At 43.9% G+C, this 12,500-nt stretch overlaps 1 protein-coding gene across 1 annotated transcript in view; it reads left to right on the top strand.

The window, feature by feature from the left end:
* brinp1 (bone morphogenetic protein/retinoic acid inducible neural-specific 1) overlaps positions 1–12,500 on the top strand; it is a 211,518-nt gene that overhangs the window by 100,180 nt on the left and 98,838 nt on the right. Inside the window, exon 3 of the mRNA XM_063211326.1 lies at positions 2,106–2,296. Within this exon, the coding sequence (XP_063067396.1) occupies positions 2,106–2,296 (191 nt within the window). The remainder of the gene's footprint in view (positions 1–2,105; positions 2,297–12,500) is intronic.

The following is a 12,500-nucleotide window of genomic DNA, read 5'->3' as shown; positions in this document are numbered from 1 at the left end:
AGTCTCTGCCTCTTAAATCTTTTTTCAGATCTCTTGTAGTCTGTTTGCAGGAAACAGACACGGAAGCAGGAGGCACTGGCAGCATGCTACGGCTTCAGCAGCGCTAGTGCTGCGCGTGGCATTTGCTAGCATTGCAAAGAGAAAGAAATCATAACAGACACGTGCATGTGTGCTCCTATAGACTGTTTGCCTCGGGAAAAAAGAAGCATCCCTCTCTCGCTCGCTCTCTCTTTCTCTCTCTCTCTCTCTCTCTCTCTCTCTCTCTCTCTCTCTCTCTCTCTCTCTCTCTCTCTCTCTCTCTCTGTCTCTCACGTCTGTTGCGTCCACGGCTCTTTTGAACAGGCTGATTAGTCCTGTCCCCTCGGGTTCCAGCTCACAGCTGACGTAGTGACAGGCCTGTGCCTCTGTGTGCTGTGACTGTGCTGTGCTGTAGATGTGGATGTGGTGTGTGCTTGGTTGCTGTCCATGGTGCTGCTTCTGTTGCTGCTGCTACTGCTCACCACAGCTGTGGCGGGCAAAAATAAGCACAAGGAGGCTTGGGTGGTGCTGAATGGACAGCTCCCTTGTCCAGATTTGGAATCCGTGTTGGATGTGCGTTGGCTCTGCCCATCTGTTTGCCCAATGCCTATTTCACTGGATTCATTCGCCTCTGCTTGACGCATGCGAGTCTGTTCTATTCATGCGGGGCATCAGAGGGTTTTATTTTGATCGAGTGGAGTAATCATTTTTCACATAGAGCGCAGTAAAATATGTTTCTTTGTGTTTTGTTTTTGTTGTTGTCTCTCCGCTGGGTTTCTGCAGTCGCTTCATTAAAGAGGGATTGTTGAGAATACATGGTGATTCAAATACAAATGTGATGTAATCTGTGCCAACTGCCAGATTAGTGGGCACAAATATGGCCACTGGCACAATATCACTCAGATTCACATCTCTCTCTCTCTGTCTCTCTTTGCCGCTAGCTGTCTCTCTCTCTCTCTCTTTCGCTCTCTCGCTCTCTCCCTCTTGCTCTCTCTCTCTCTCTCGCTCTCCCTCTCTCTCTCTTGTCTATTCCGCTTTCACTCACTCTGCATCTCTCATTACCGCTTACGCTGGTTCTTTCTCTTGTGCATCTTACACACACGCGTGCACGCGCACACACACACACACACACACACACACACACACACACACACACACACACACACACACACACACACACACACACACACACACACACACACACACACACACACACACACACACACGTAAATACACACTCTCTTCAGGCAGACAGCGTCAGTGTGTTCAGTTCTTGCCCTCAGCTACAGCTGGCAATCGTGCTGATTAGATAACATTGTGGATGCCTTCATTTGGTTTGTAGATTCAGCGTTAGATTCCCTTACTTCTTTCCTCTCTATCACTCTCTCTCTGTCTCTCTCTCTCTCTCTCTCTCACTCTCTCTCTCCCTCCCTCTCTCTTTCTCTCTCTCTCTCCTTTCTCTCTCTCTCTCTCTCTCTCCCCCCCCTCTCTGTCTCTCTTGTCTCTGCTCTCCACTCTCACCTGAGGGCTCACACTGTGGAATTCACTGTGACTGCTACTCTGCTCTGCTGCTTGTTGTCTGCTCTCCACTTCACATTGCTCCACTTGTCTTAGTTGCTCCTCTTTTCATTATCTTCCTTCTACTAGTTCTCTTCTCTTCTCTTCTCTTCTCTTCTCTTCTCTTCTCTTCTCTTCTCTTCTCTTCTCTTCTCTTCTCTTCTCTTCTCTTCTCTTCTCTTCTCTTCTCTTCTCTTGTCTTGTCTTGTCTTGTCTTGTCTTGTCTTCTCCTCTCTTCTCTTCTCGTCTCGTCTCGTCTCTTCTCTTCTCTTCTCTTCTCTTCTCGTCTCTCCTCTTCTCTTCTCTTCGCTTCTCTTCTCTTGCACTTCTTTTTCTTCATTCTTGAACATTTTTGAAATTTTTTTTTTTTTAATAAATAATAAATTTAAAATAATGCATTTTCTTTTCCTTTTTTCAAATGTATGTCCCCTTGACATGAACCTCCATATCTCACCATGTCTCTCCCTCTCTCTTTCTCTCTCTCTCTTGCTCTCTCTCCTCTTTTTCTTGTCTGCCTCTTCCACCCGTAGGGAGTTTGCACGTTGGAAGGTGAGGAACACTGCCATCGAGAGGCGGGACCTGATCCGCAACCCCCTGCCTCTCATGCCAGAGTTCCAGCGGAGCGTGCGCCTGCTGGGCCGCCGGCCCTCCACCCAGCAGTTCATCGACACCATCATCCGGAAGTATGGCACGCACATCCTCATCTCAGCCACGCTGGGAGGTTAGTCTGATGTTATGTTAGCACAGCACTACATACATAACCTGTACTGTGTGTGTGTGTGTGTGTGTGTGTGTGTGTGTGTGTGTGTGTGTGTGTGTGTGTGTGTGTGTGTGTGTGTGTGTGTGTGCGTGTGCGTGTGCGTGTGCGTGTGTGTGTGTGCGTGTGTGTGTGTGTGTCTGCTCGTCTGCCGGCCCTCCAATCAGCAGTTTGTAGACACCATCACCCAGAAGTATGGCACCCACATCCTCACTTCCAACCACGTTGCTCGCCGGCAGGCTAGAAGTGTTAGACACAGAGACCATTGGCATATCTTGTAGTCCTTGGTCCTATTTCTATTGCTTTCCCGTATTGCCAAATTTCTGTGTCCTTTATTCCTCCGTACTCTGTATTTCCCATTTAATTTACCCCATATTACGACATTCCGGCACCTCTTTCACTACAATTACACCACATTACCGCATTCCCTCACCCCAAAGGGTATGTATGCATTTTTTACCAAGATAAAGTTGAGAGGAACATAAAAGAATGTAATGTGATGTAATTCAGTGTGACAGAGTGGTATGTATGCAGGGCTGGTCTGGAGGAACAACAGGGCCTGGGCACTTTTGGCTGAAAGGGGCCCCTCATAACTGACTCACCGTTGAGCCCTGCACCCTCTTGTGCCCCTATTTTCAGAAATGTAAAAAGAAATAAAAATGAATACAGTATATATTTTACATTTCAAAAATAAGGGCCCACAAGGGTGCGGCGCCCACCAGGAAATGCTCGCTATGCCAGATGGCCAGTCCAGTCCTGCATGTATGGCTGCGTAGCCTCTTTGTGCAGATTGGTTGGCCGGGTCGCCTTTTCACTATTTTTGCTATATAAAAATAAGACAATCCGCACATTTTTTTTTCTATTCATCACTATTTTTGCTGAAAATACTCAACTACATCATAACAACATTGCCATGGACAGATTAAGACATTAAGTAACCATTACAATTTTGGTGACAATAAGGTTACAACAGGCTCTGCACAAAGAGATTAAAGTGCGTGTTTTTTGAGCTTATACCCAGACCACTCTCTCACTCTCAAACCACTCTCTCACACACTGTTTGTCTGGCACTTGGATCATTGCTTTTGTGGATGTATGCACCCTAACTCAGTGTTGCCAGATGTGTCTGACCAAATCCCGCCCAAAAGGTTCTCAAAAAACGCCAAAATGCGCTAAATTCCGCCCAAATTCAACAAATTGCATTGACTTCTATGGGCCCAAATCGGCTTAAAAACCCGCCAAATGGCCAATTTTTCCCGTTTTTGCCCGCCGACGCTCATCCCAAGTAGCCCAATTGGGCGGGCACCCGCCCAATCTGGCAACACTGCCCTAACTATTAAACATAATGTAGTATACTAGAGCAAATCACAACCAACGGCAAAGCAGGACCTGCACCAATTATGTGTCACATACACTCATTACAGTTAGCTGACACCGCTACCTGACACTGCACTATGGAGTAATGGATGCACTATCGCAAACAAACAAGCTTGCTTGCTAAATGGCAGGTTGTATGTGTGTGTGTACTTGTGTGCTTGCGTGTGTGCGTGTGTGCGCGTGCGTGCGTGCGTGCGTGCGTGAGTGCGTGAGTGTGTGCGTGCCTGCGTGCCTGTGTGTGTGTGTATTGTAAATGGAATGAGATTGTACGTATATTACTATAAGGGTTAGGGGCGCAGGAATGTGAGAAGTGCTTGAAGGTAAGTTTGCATTATGTCCCCCCTTGGCCACCTGCTGAAAGACAATGAAACAGGCTACTGTACTGTATACTATAGCAGCTGGACAGAGATTAATATATCACAGCGAGGCTAGTGAGTATCTTAAGGGAGCAGTGCTAAGGCTTTCATCATTGGCAGCGAGCCTGAGGCTGTAACAGACCCCCATTGGAAGGGCTACACTGTACAACACACAAACAAATGGCAAATGATTACTACGTACGCACATCAGATGATGAAATCTGGTGCGAGATGAGACTTGGGGGTTGAAATCTTGGAGGCGAGGCAAGCGTTCTGCTTTACCCCAATGTCTCCACTGTGGGTAGTTGGCAGACCACCGCCGCAGCCATCGCAGCAGGCAGCCCAGAGCTACTGTAGGCTCAAAAAAACCAAAACAAACATAACGTACCAAACAACTTGACATGCTTTAGATGAAAGTAATAGTCTGCTTCCACAGATCAGTAGTGCCCTCCAATAAATCACAAGTGGTCTGTTTTAATGCTTATGTTTAAAGTTAGTTGTGCTTGATGCAGTGTGCCATGGTGTAGCTAGAGTCTACTCATACCATCTCCTAGTGCAGTGGTTCCCAACCCATGGGTCGGACCCAACCTATGGGTCGCCAAAGATCCACAGTGGGTCGCGAAGCCCTCTTGATTTTAAGGGTCCTAATTTTAATACCATATATTGCCCATGTTGAATAAATGACAACGCATTTAAACTTGTCTTAGAAGCAACAAATTGTGATATATTAAACAGTTATTCTATATTTTACTGAAGACAAATTGAGGAATAAAATTATTTTTGCAGGAAACAGAGTATCATGTGGCCTCTTGTGCGGGCGCTCGCACGGTTGAGTCACCAAAAGCTCACAATGGTAAAACTATGGGTCCCTGAAGAAAAAGGTTGGGAACCACTGTCCTAGTGTGCATGGTGCATTACAGTTTTTCTCGATTGCCTACACACAATTTTCGGAATCGGTCTTCGAATTCTCAAAACTCTACACACAAATCTCCAAACCTCACACACAATGGGCCAAACTCTTCACTACCTCTGAAAAATGCACGTCTTGTCTCAAAACAATGTACTCTCTTCTAAAAACCTCATTTTGTCGTCAAATGACACACACAGACAGTCACTATTTACGGAATACACATTTGCAGACCCATTAAAACACTGTTGGGCACAGGGTAAAACTAATTTCTCCCAGTAACTTGGGCTTTTTTTGTTCTGGATTGCATGGATACTGTGACATAAGTTGGAAAAACTTCATTCCCACAACACACAAACAGAAACAGAAAGATTTTTATGTCTTTTTCACAAAAACAACACAAAGATAAACCCCACTGCCTATTTGGCAGTACAAAAAAAACATTACATTACTGTATAGCCTATTGCTATGAAAAAAAACGCTATACTCAACTTGAAACATAGTAGAAACTTATTTTTTTCAGTGTTCTACTTACTAAAGAGGGTATTTTTCTGTAGTAAAATACTGAAATATTGTTTTTAGACTCGGAGTACACAGATGTGTATATATTTTACATATTTTAAAAAATATTTAAAAATTGCACTAATGTATTGTAAAATATTGGGTAACCACATGAAAGTTATGTCTTGTATAACATATTTTTGAGTTCAAAAACTAAACAAATGGGTTTTCTCCTTGCATCCACTCATTTTTCATCAATATGACATGCAATGTGTGTCCTTATGGGGTGATGATTTCAGATTGTAAACCGGTATGAAGAGAGTTTGCCCATGTGATGAGGAAGTGAACATAGTATTGCAGTTGATTGTAGTGTTGTGAATGACAGTGTGTTCCATGAGAAACCCAGTGTATTTCTTTATGAAAATTGAGTGTAATCCAGAGAACTGTGTGTAATGGTGTGAAAAGAGTGTGTTTTAAAACTGGAATTTGAGTGTTAAGTAGGAATTGTGTTTAGTGTTCAGTGACATTGGTTAGGGGAGTTGGGAAATGGGTGAGATGTTCCGAGAATTGTGTGTGAAGTACCAGAACTTGTGTGTAGGCAATCGAGAAAAACTGTAATACAGCCTTCATAGCATCACATTGGACTGATGGTGGCCCTTGAAGTGCTGTGTAAGGGCTTCCGCACACCGGCTCCGACAAAGTGCTGCGCACTGCTCCGCAAAAGTTCGATTTCATTGTTTTCAATAGAACCCCGCACACTGGCGCCGATGTCCGTGGACATTGGCCGATGTCGGATAGCAATTAGAGACGAGTTCTATTTTGTCGGCGCCGCCCATTGACTATCAATGCAATGTTCGTGTGAAATTTGGTTTGGGGTTCCGAATTATGTCTGAAGCAAAAGTGCGCCACACTTTGTCGGAGCCGGTCTACGGAAGCCCTAAGGAGGTAAAAAAAATGGTCCTTGGACTAACAAACTAGCCTGAAAAGACCCTGAGATGAGGAAGATTAAGAGATGTCCTTAAAATAAAATTTGTTTTGATTTATTGCTTTGGGACAAGACCTAATAACTAGCCTGGGCAAAAGGAGACTATTGACTCCGTCAAACAGTCTGGCGAAAGCTAAGAGGAATCCGTCTCCATGGAGGGTGGGAGATGGTCTGAGCTTACTCTGTCAATTAAATTCATTGGCGTTCCGAGTTCAAATTAATATTCAAATTGTGCTTCATTAGCATGGCTGTGACATAGTGGAAAATCAAGCTTGGCATTCATTGACATCAGTGTCTTACATTTTTAGAGGTATTTTAGGGGGAGATCAGAGAGTAATGTGAATGTCCTTTCATCATCTTGCTTGGCCCACATGAGTCTGTCACCCTCCATAACTATGACAAGCCAGATTCGGGGTTTCTTGGTGAAACACCGCAGGGACCTTTGCGAATGGTTTCGGTGGCTGTATCATGTACCGCTGCCTGTCAAGCTGTTGCAGATGAATGAACTAATTATGGCACCAGGAAATGCAATCCGCACATGGAAAGATGATGCTTAAGGTGCTTGTCCACGGGGACCGTGACTGCTTTTGCCGGGCCCAGGACAAGACAATGTCAGCCCCTCCACTCACCCAATAATGTAATGAGGACCCAGCTCTGGGCCTCCTCTCTCTCCTTGGCACCGGGACAACTGACCCCTTTGCCACACCCCCGGCTTCCCTGCTTGCCCATGAGAGGACTCTGTGCCGAGCTTGCTGCGTAAGGTGGATTAAACTCGCCCGCACACGTGGACGACAAGAGCAGCATTGGGATTTATGACAGATTCCTGGAACAAAAGGTCCATGATGTGGCTTTGGGGTCATTTTTCTCCGGTCTTTATTCCTCTCTCCATTTCTCCTTTTCTCCATTTCCGAGTGTCTTTCTCCATTTCTCTTCTCTCTCTCTTCTCCCTCTCCCCCCTTTCTCTCTCTCTCTCTCTCCCTGTCTCTCTCTCTCTCTTCATTTTTTCCCCTCCTGCCTCTCCTCTTTTTCTCTTTCATTTAGCCTGTGTCTGATCACTTTTTTATCTTTCCATTTTCCTATCCTGTGACACAAGAGAGGATCGTGTTTAACCTCAAGGGCATTCCAGGGATTTATTGTCCCTCGAAACTCTCTGGTGGCAATCTGGTCGACACGCATTCAACTGCGGCATTATGGGGACTTGATAAAGCTGAAGATAGCGAGAGAGAGAGAGAGAGAGAGAGAGAGAGAGAGAGAGAGAGAGAGAGAGAGAGAGAGAGAGAGAGAGACAGAGACAGAGACAGAGACAGAGACAGAGAGACAGAGACAGAGACAGAGAGAATGGGATGTATGTAGCTGAAGGCTTACCCACCGCTATTAAGAGGCTGTGCAGTGGGCTGGGGAGAGGAGAAAAGAAAAGGGATGAGAGTGAGAGAGGAGGATGCTCTCTTAACCGGATGCCTCATTCTTCTTATCCCCTCTTCTATAACGCCCTAGGCTACCCCCACACATCCGCGCAGCAGCAAGTTAACAAATGTGCTCTCTGCTAACCCTATTTGACTCAAGTGTGAGTCCCTGGTTTCTAGTGTGTGCGTGTGTGTGTGTGTGTGTGTGTGTGTGTGTGTGTGTGTGTGTGTGTGTGTGTGTGTGTGTGTGTGTGTGTGTGTGTGTGTGTGTGTGTGTGTGTGTGTGTGTGTGTGTGTGTGTGTGTGTGTGTGTGTGTGTGTGTGTGTGTGTGTGTGTGTGTTTACATGGTGTGTGGGTGCATGTACAGGGCTATTTGTTTTGAAAGCTGCATGCTTGCTTGTCTCTCTTTGTTTCTTTTTATTTATTTCTCTCCCTCTCACTCCCTGTTTTGTTTATTTATATTATTTATGTTATCATTTATTTATTTTTGCATGTTGTAGTGCGTGTACAGAATGTGTGAGTGTGCCGAAGTCTCCACACACATCGGTAGTCTTGCAATGCGTAACTCTGCCAGTGTCTGCCTGCATAAACCTGATGCTGATGCACTGTGGAGGTAACGGCGAAGGCTAGAGGCGTAACTCACGGCAACAGACCCCTCCCCACACCTCCCCACACCATTCCCCCTCCCTCCCTTCTCCTCCTCCTTGGGCAGCATCCCGCCACGCCCCCTTCCCCATCTTTAATACATATTAAAATATTCCATTTGCCTAATTGGCTGATGAGACTGCGGGCTTCCGTATGCCAATGATGCATGCGCTGATGGCAAAAGGGGAGCCATATTTCACCGCCCCGCCGGGTGGCAGCTTTATTTTTTACAGACTGTGTGTGCCACGTCCACGTCCAATGAGAAAGAGTAGTCTACACCCACCCGACTTTTTAAACAGAAGACGTCCTTTGCAGGGGCTGCTGGCAGAATTTGTCCAGGCCCTTGGACAAAATCAACTGAAAGGGCCCCCTCTCCTGCATACAATGCACTGACGGGCCAATTTTGGTCCATCTTTCTCCCTGGGCCCAGGATAACTCAACCATTTGCCCCGCTTCCGCCTTTCAGCTTCCCTGGCCCTTTATGCAAAAAGCCCCTAATGTCACTAAGAGGTATGGCTCTGCTTGTGCTGTCCTGGCACACTGGGTTTCCGGAAAAAGGTTAAACATATTTCAATCAACAGACCGTCAGGCACTGCTGCTTTGGTGTTGCGATGTGGTGCAAGGCGGATGAGGAGGCACATTTTGGACCTTGCTGACTGCAACGCAAGCGGCTCAGATGCTCAGATTGTGTCTCTTTTGTCGCCATCAAACCACTTTGCTGTATTGAATCGGTGGACAGCTGGTTTCAGCCACTGGATTGGTGACTTGCGATGCGCAATGCAGTGCAATGCAATGTCAAACATGGTACACAGCTGACATGCTATGAGAGGTCACATGGAGTACCATGTGCAAGTTTTAACCCTTATGTTGTGTTCGGGTCATTTTTGACCCGTTTTCAAGTTTTAGTGTGAAAAAAACACACTTTCCTTTATTTTCTTGGAATAAGGCTTCATCTAATCCTCAGTCACAATCATTGCAACACACAAAAAATATGTTTTATCATTTTAGTACATTTTAAAGGTCCAAAAAAAAAAAATCTGTGGTGTTCAGGGTCAAAATTGACCCGGCATAGATTTTTGGCTGTTGTATGCATTTCTGAAAAGCTGTTGGTTGCCCCTTGTCTTTAGTTTGGTGATTTATGGTGAGGAAAATATATTTCTTGCCTGATTTTTTTTTTCCCAGCTTTTTCATATTCCAAATCCAATATGGCCGCCGGACAGTCCCATACACTACAATACGTCATATCTCCTGTTGTGAAAGGAGTACAGATGTATTTCTGGTGTCTACTCATATGTTTTCATGGTCAGGGAATCAATTTCTGCATTATATAATGAGATTCTTTGCACATTTGTTAGCAAAATAAATTTTTGCACATTATTTTTTCCAAAAAACATATCAAAAATTCATAATGGCAACCAAACATGTAGAACTGGTCTTAAACTTTATATAAAGTTGATGTGGCAATGACATAATGGTCCATGTTCATGGCATAGGGGATTCAGATGAATAGTGTGACTTTTTCATGTTAATTGATGTGTTCATTTCCAATATCTTTGCATTAGATTGGTGGAATAGCTGTGACTCGGACAGAATTGTTATTTTGTATATTTACCACACTAAAATCATATAAATATTGAAAAACACCAAGTCAACATATTTAAACATTGATTTTATGCACTGAAAAACTAATTTAGTTGACATTTGGTCTTTATCCTGCTATAAATCTCTTTGGGTTGGTTTGGACCTCAACACCACAAATGCCACTATTGATGATATTTTTCAATATTAGAGAAAAAACAATAAAATAAATTTGGGGGTTGTTGTACTCTCATATCAGCTGTAATACATGGACAACATAATCACTAATTGTATCACTTTAGGAGGTATTAATAGTGAATTTATGCAGATTTTGATAGTTTTGGTCTTCAAAACGATTTGCATGATGTAAGATAAAAGACCAGTAAAGTCAAAAAAATGAATACATAAAGTAATATTTCCATGGATATGAATACATACCAAGTTAGCCATGAGATGAAAAACAATATTTGATGATAACTAGTGTTTTTGGGTATTTTATGGCTGAGTTTTGTTATCACGGGTCAAAAATGACCCGAACACCATAGGTGTATGCAGCTTACGAACACAACACAAGGGTTTAATCAACAACAGCAATACATCCACCTATACTGCCCTACAAAGGCAAAAGTGCAATACTACACCGACATTGAAGCGGATAAAATGCCTTCGAAGCTTTGGTATTAACTTGGATATTGTGGTTACTGCTGAATTGACAAAACAATATCTCTAAAACAAGACACATTTAGACAATATATAAGATAAAGGAGGTGTAATGAAGACTACTTTTCCCATACCTCACCAACACCACCACCACCAACCCCCTACACAATTCCACACAACTCCTTCTGTACATAAACCAGCTATGGGGTATGTGGGAGTACTGAGCAGTAATGCGGGACCCTAGTGCTCTTGATCCATAGGGCCGTTTGTGCCTAAGGCAGCCCCTTTGAATAGGGGAATGGAGACGCTCCACATCTTGGAAGTGTATATTTATAGCAGCTCATGTGCGCCTTTGTTTGTGTGTGTGTGTGTGTGTGTGTGTGTGTGTGTGTGTGTGTGTGTGTGTGTGTGTGTGTGTGTGTGTGTGTGTGTGTGTGTGTGTGTGTGTGTGTGTGTGTGTATGTGTGTGTGTGTGTGTGTGTGTGTGTGTGTGCGTGTGTGCGCGCGCGCATGCGTGTGTGCATGCGCGTGTGTGTATGTGCGTGTGTGTACATGTGTGCGTGTGTGTGTGCATGTGTTTGTTTGTTAAGGATTTATGTCAGGGCCAGAACCTCACTTTGCCATTGCGAGCGCTGCATGTTTTGATGAATGTCTTCCAGTGACAGATAAACATAGTTATTACTATACATGCAGAGTACATGCCCTGGCGCAATCCTCTTAGAAGCTATACTAAGTGATGGGGGTTGCAGAAGTATGTATTGGATAGAGGACCCTTATCCATTTAAATGGGCAGTTTGTTGCTGATGGCAATCCCGCTTCCTAATCTTACTGTATCTAGTTCACCCACTTATGTATCTACTGCACATTTATTTTATTTATTTTTTCAAAAATGCACAAAAAGCCCAATAAATAAGACGTGATGTGATTAAGACAAGACAAGATGGCGGTCATACATGAACAGTGCAACAGTAGGCATTAGATGTCATGCAATAGTCAGTTGTAAATGTGCAATAGAGAGTAAAGATTGTGAATGGCTATGTCGCATAAGACTTCACTTGTCGAACACTTTCATAGCAGCTGTTATTAAGTTTGCATGAAGCATTCATGTCTTTTGCATGAGAAAATGCATATCAAACCTTTCATGAACATGGAAGAAGAAAGGACGACAACTTGTCAATATAAAAGTTGAACGAAACAGCATTGTGGGTTTTGATCTGAACCCTCAATGATTACTAAGAAGGGTTTAGAGGATTTAGTGGCATATGGCACATGCCACCCCAAGTGCGGTCACGTGTCACTATTCTTGGTTATGGTAGGCTACCACAGCTACTGAGGCTGTCCTTGTGAATTTGTCAAACTGTGCCTATACAAAAAGGAATTCCTAAACCTAACCTGTCAGTGAACAATGTGTGTCCACTATCCTAAAACATAGCCTTTCTTTCACATGCCACTTCTGCATGCCACATGACAGTAAATAATCTAAGTCCTACTTGATTTACTTCAGTGCCAGGGACAGAACATGTTAGTGAAAAATATTTACTTGACCATATTCTGTCCCTGGCTCTGGAGTAAATCATACATCCAGATTGGTTGCAAACATTGTATTGCTGCTTTGCAATTGTTGAACTTTTATTTTGACAAGTTGCTGTCCTTTTTTCTTCTTCCATGTTTATGGAAGGTTTGGTATGAATGTCTCACAAAACAGTCATGAATCCTTCATGCAAAGTGTTATGCAGCGACATGTCAAGTGAAGTG

Source organism: Engraulis encrasicolus, chromosome 11 (genome assembly GCF_034702125.1).
Source record: "Engraulis encrasicolus isolate BLACKSEA-1 chromosome 11, IST_EnEncr_1.0, whole genome shotgun sequence".
Classification (NCBI taxonomy): Eukaryota; Metazoa; Chordata; class Actinopteri; order Clupeiformes; family Engraulidae; genus Engraulis; species Engraulis encrasicolus.
This window is presented reverse-complemented; position numbering and strand designations above follow the sequence as displayed.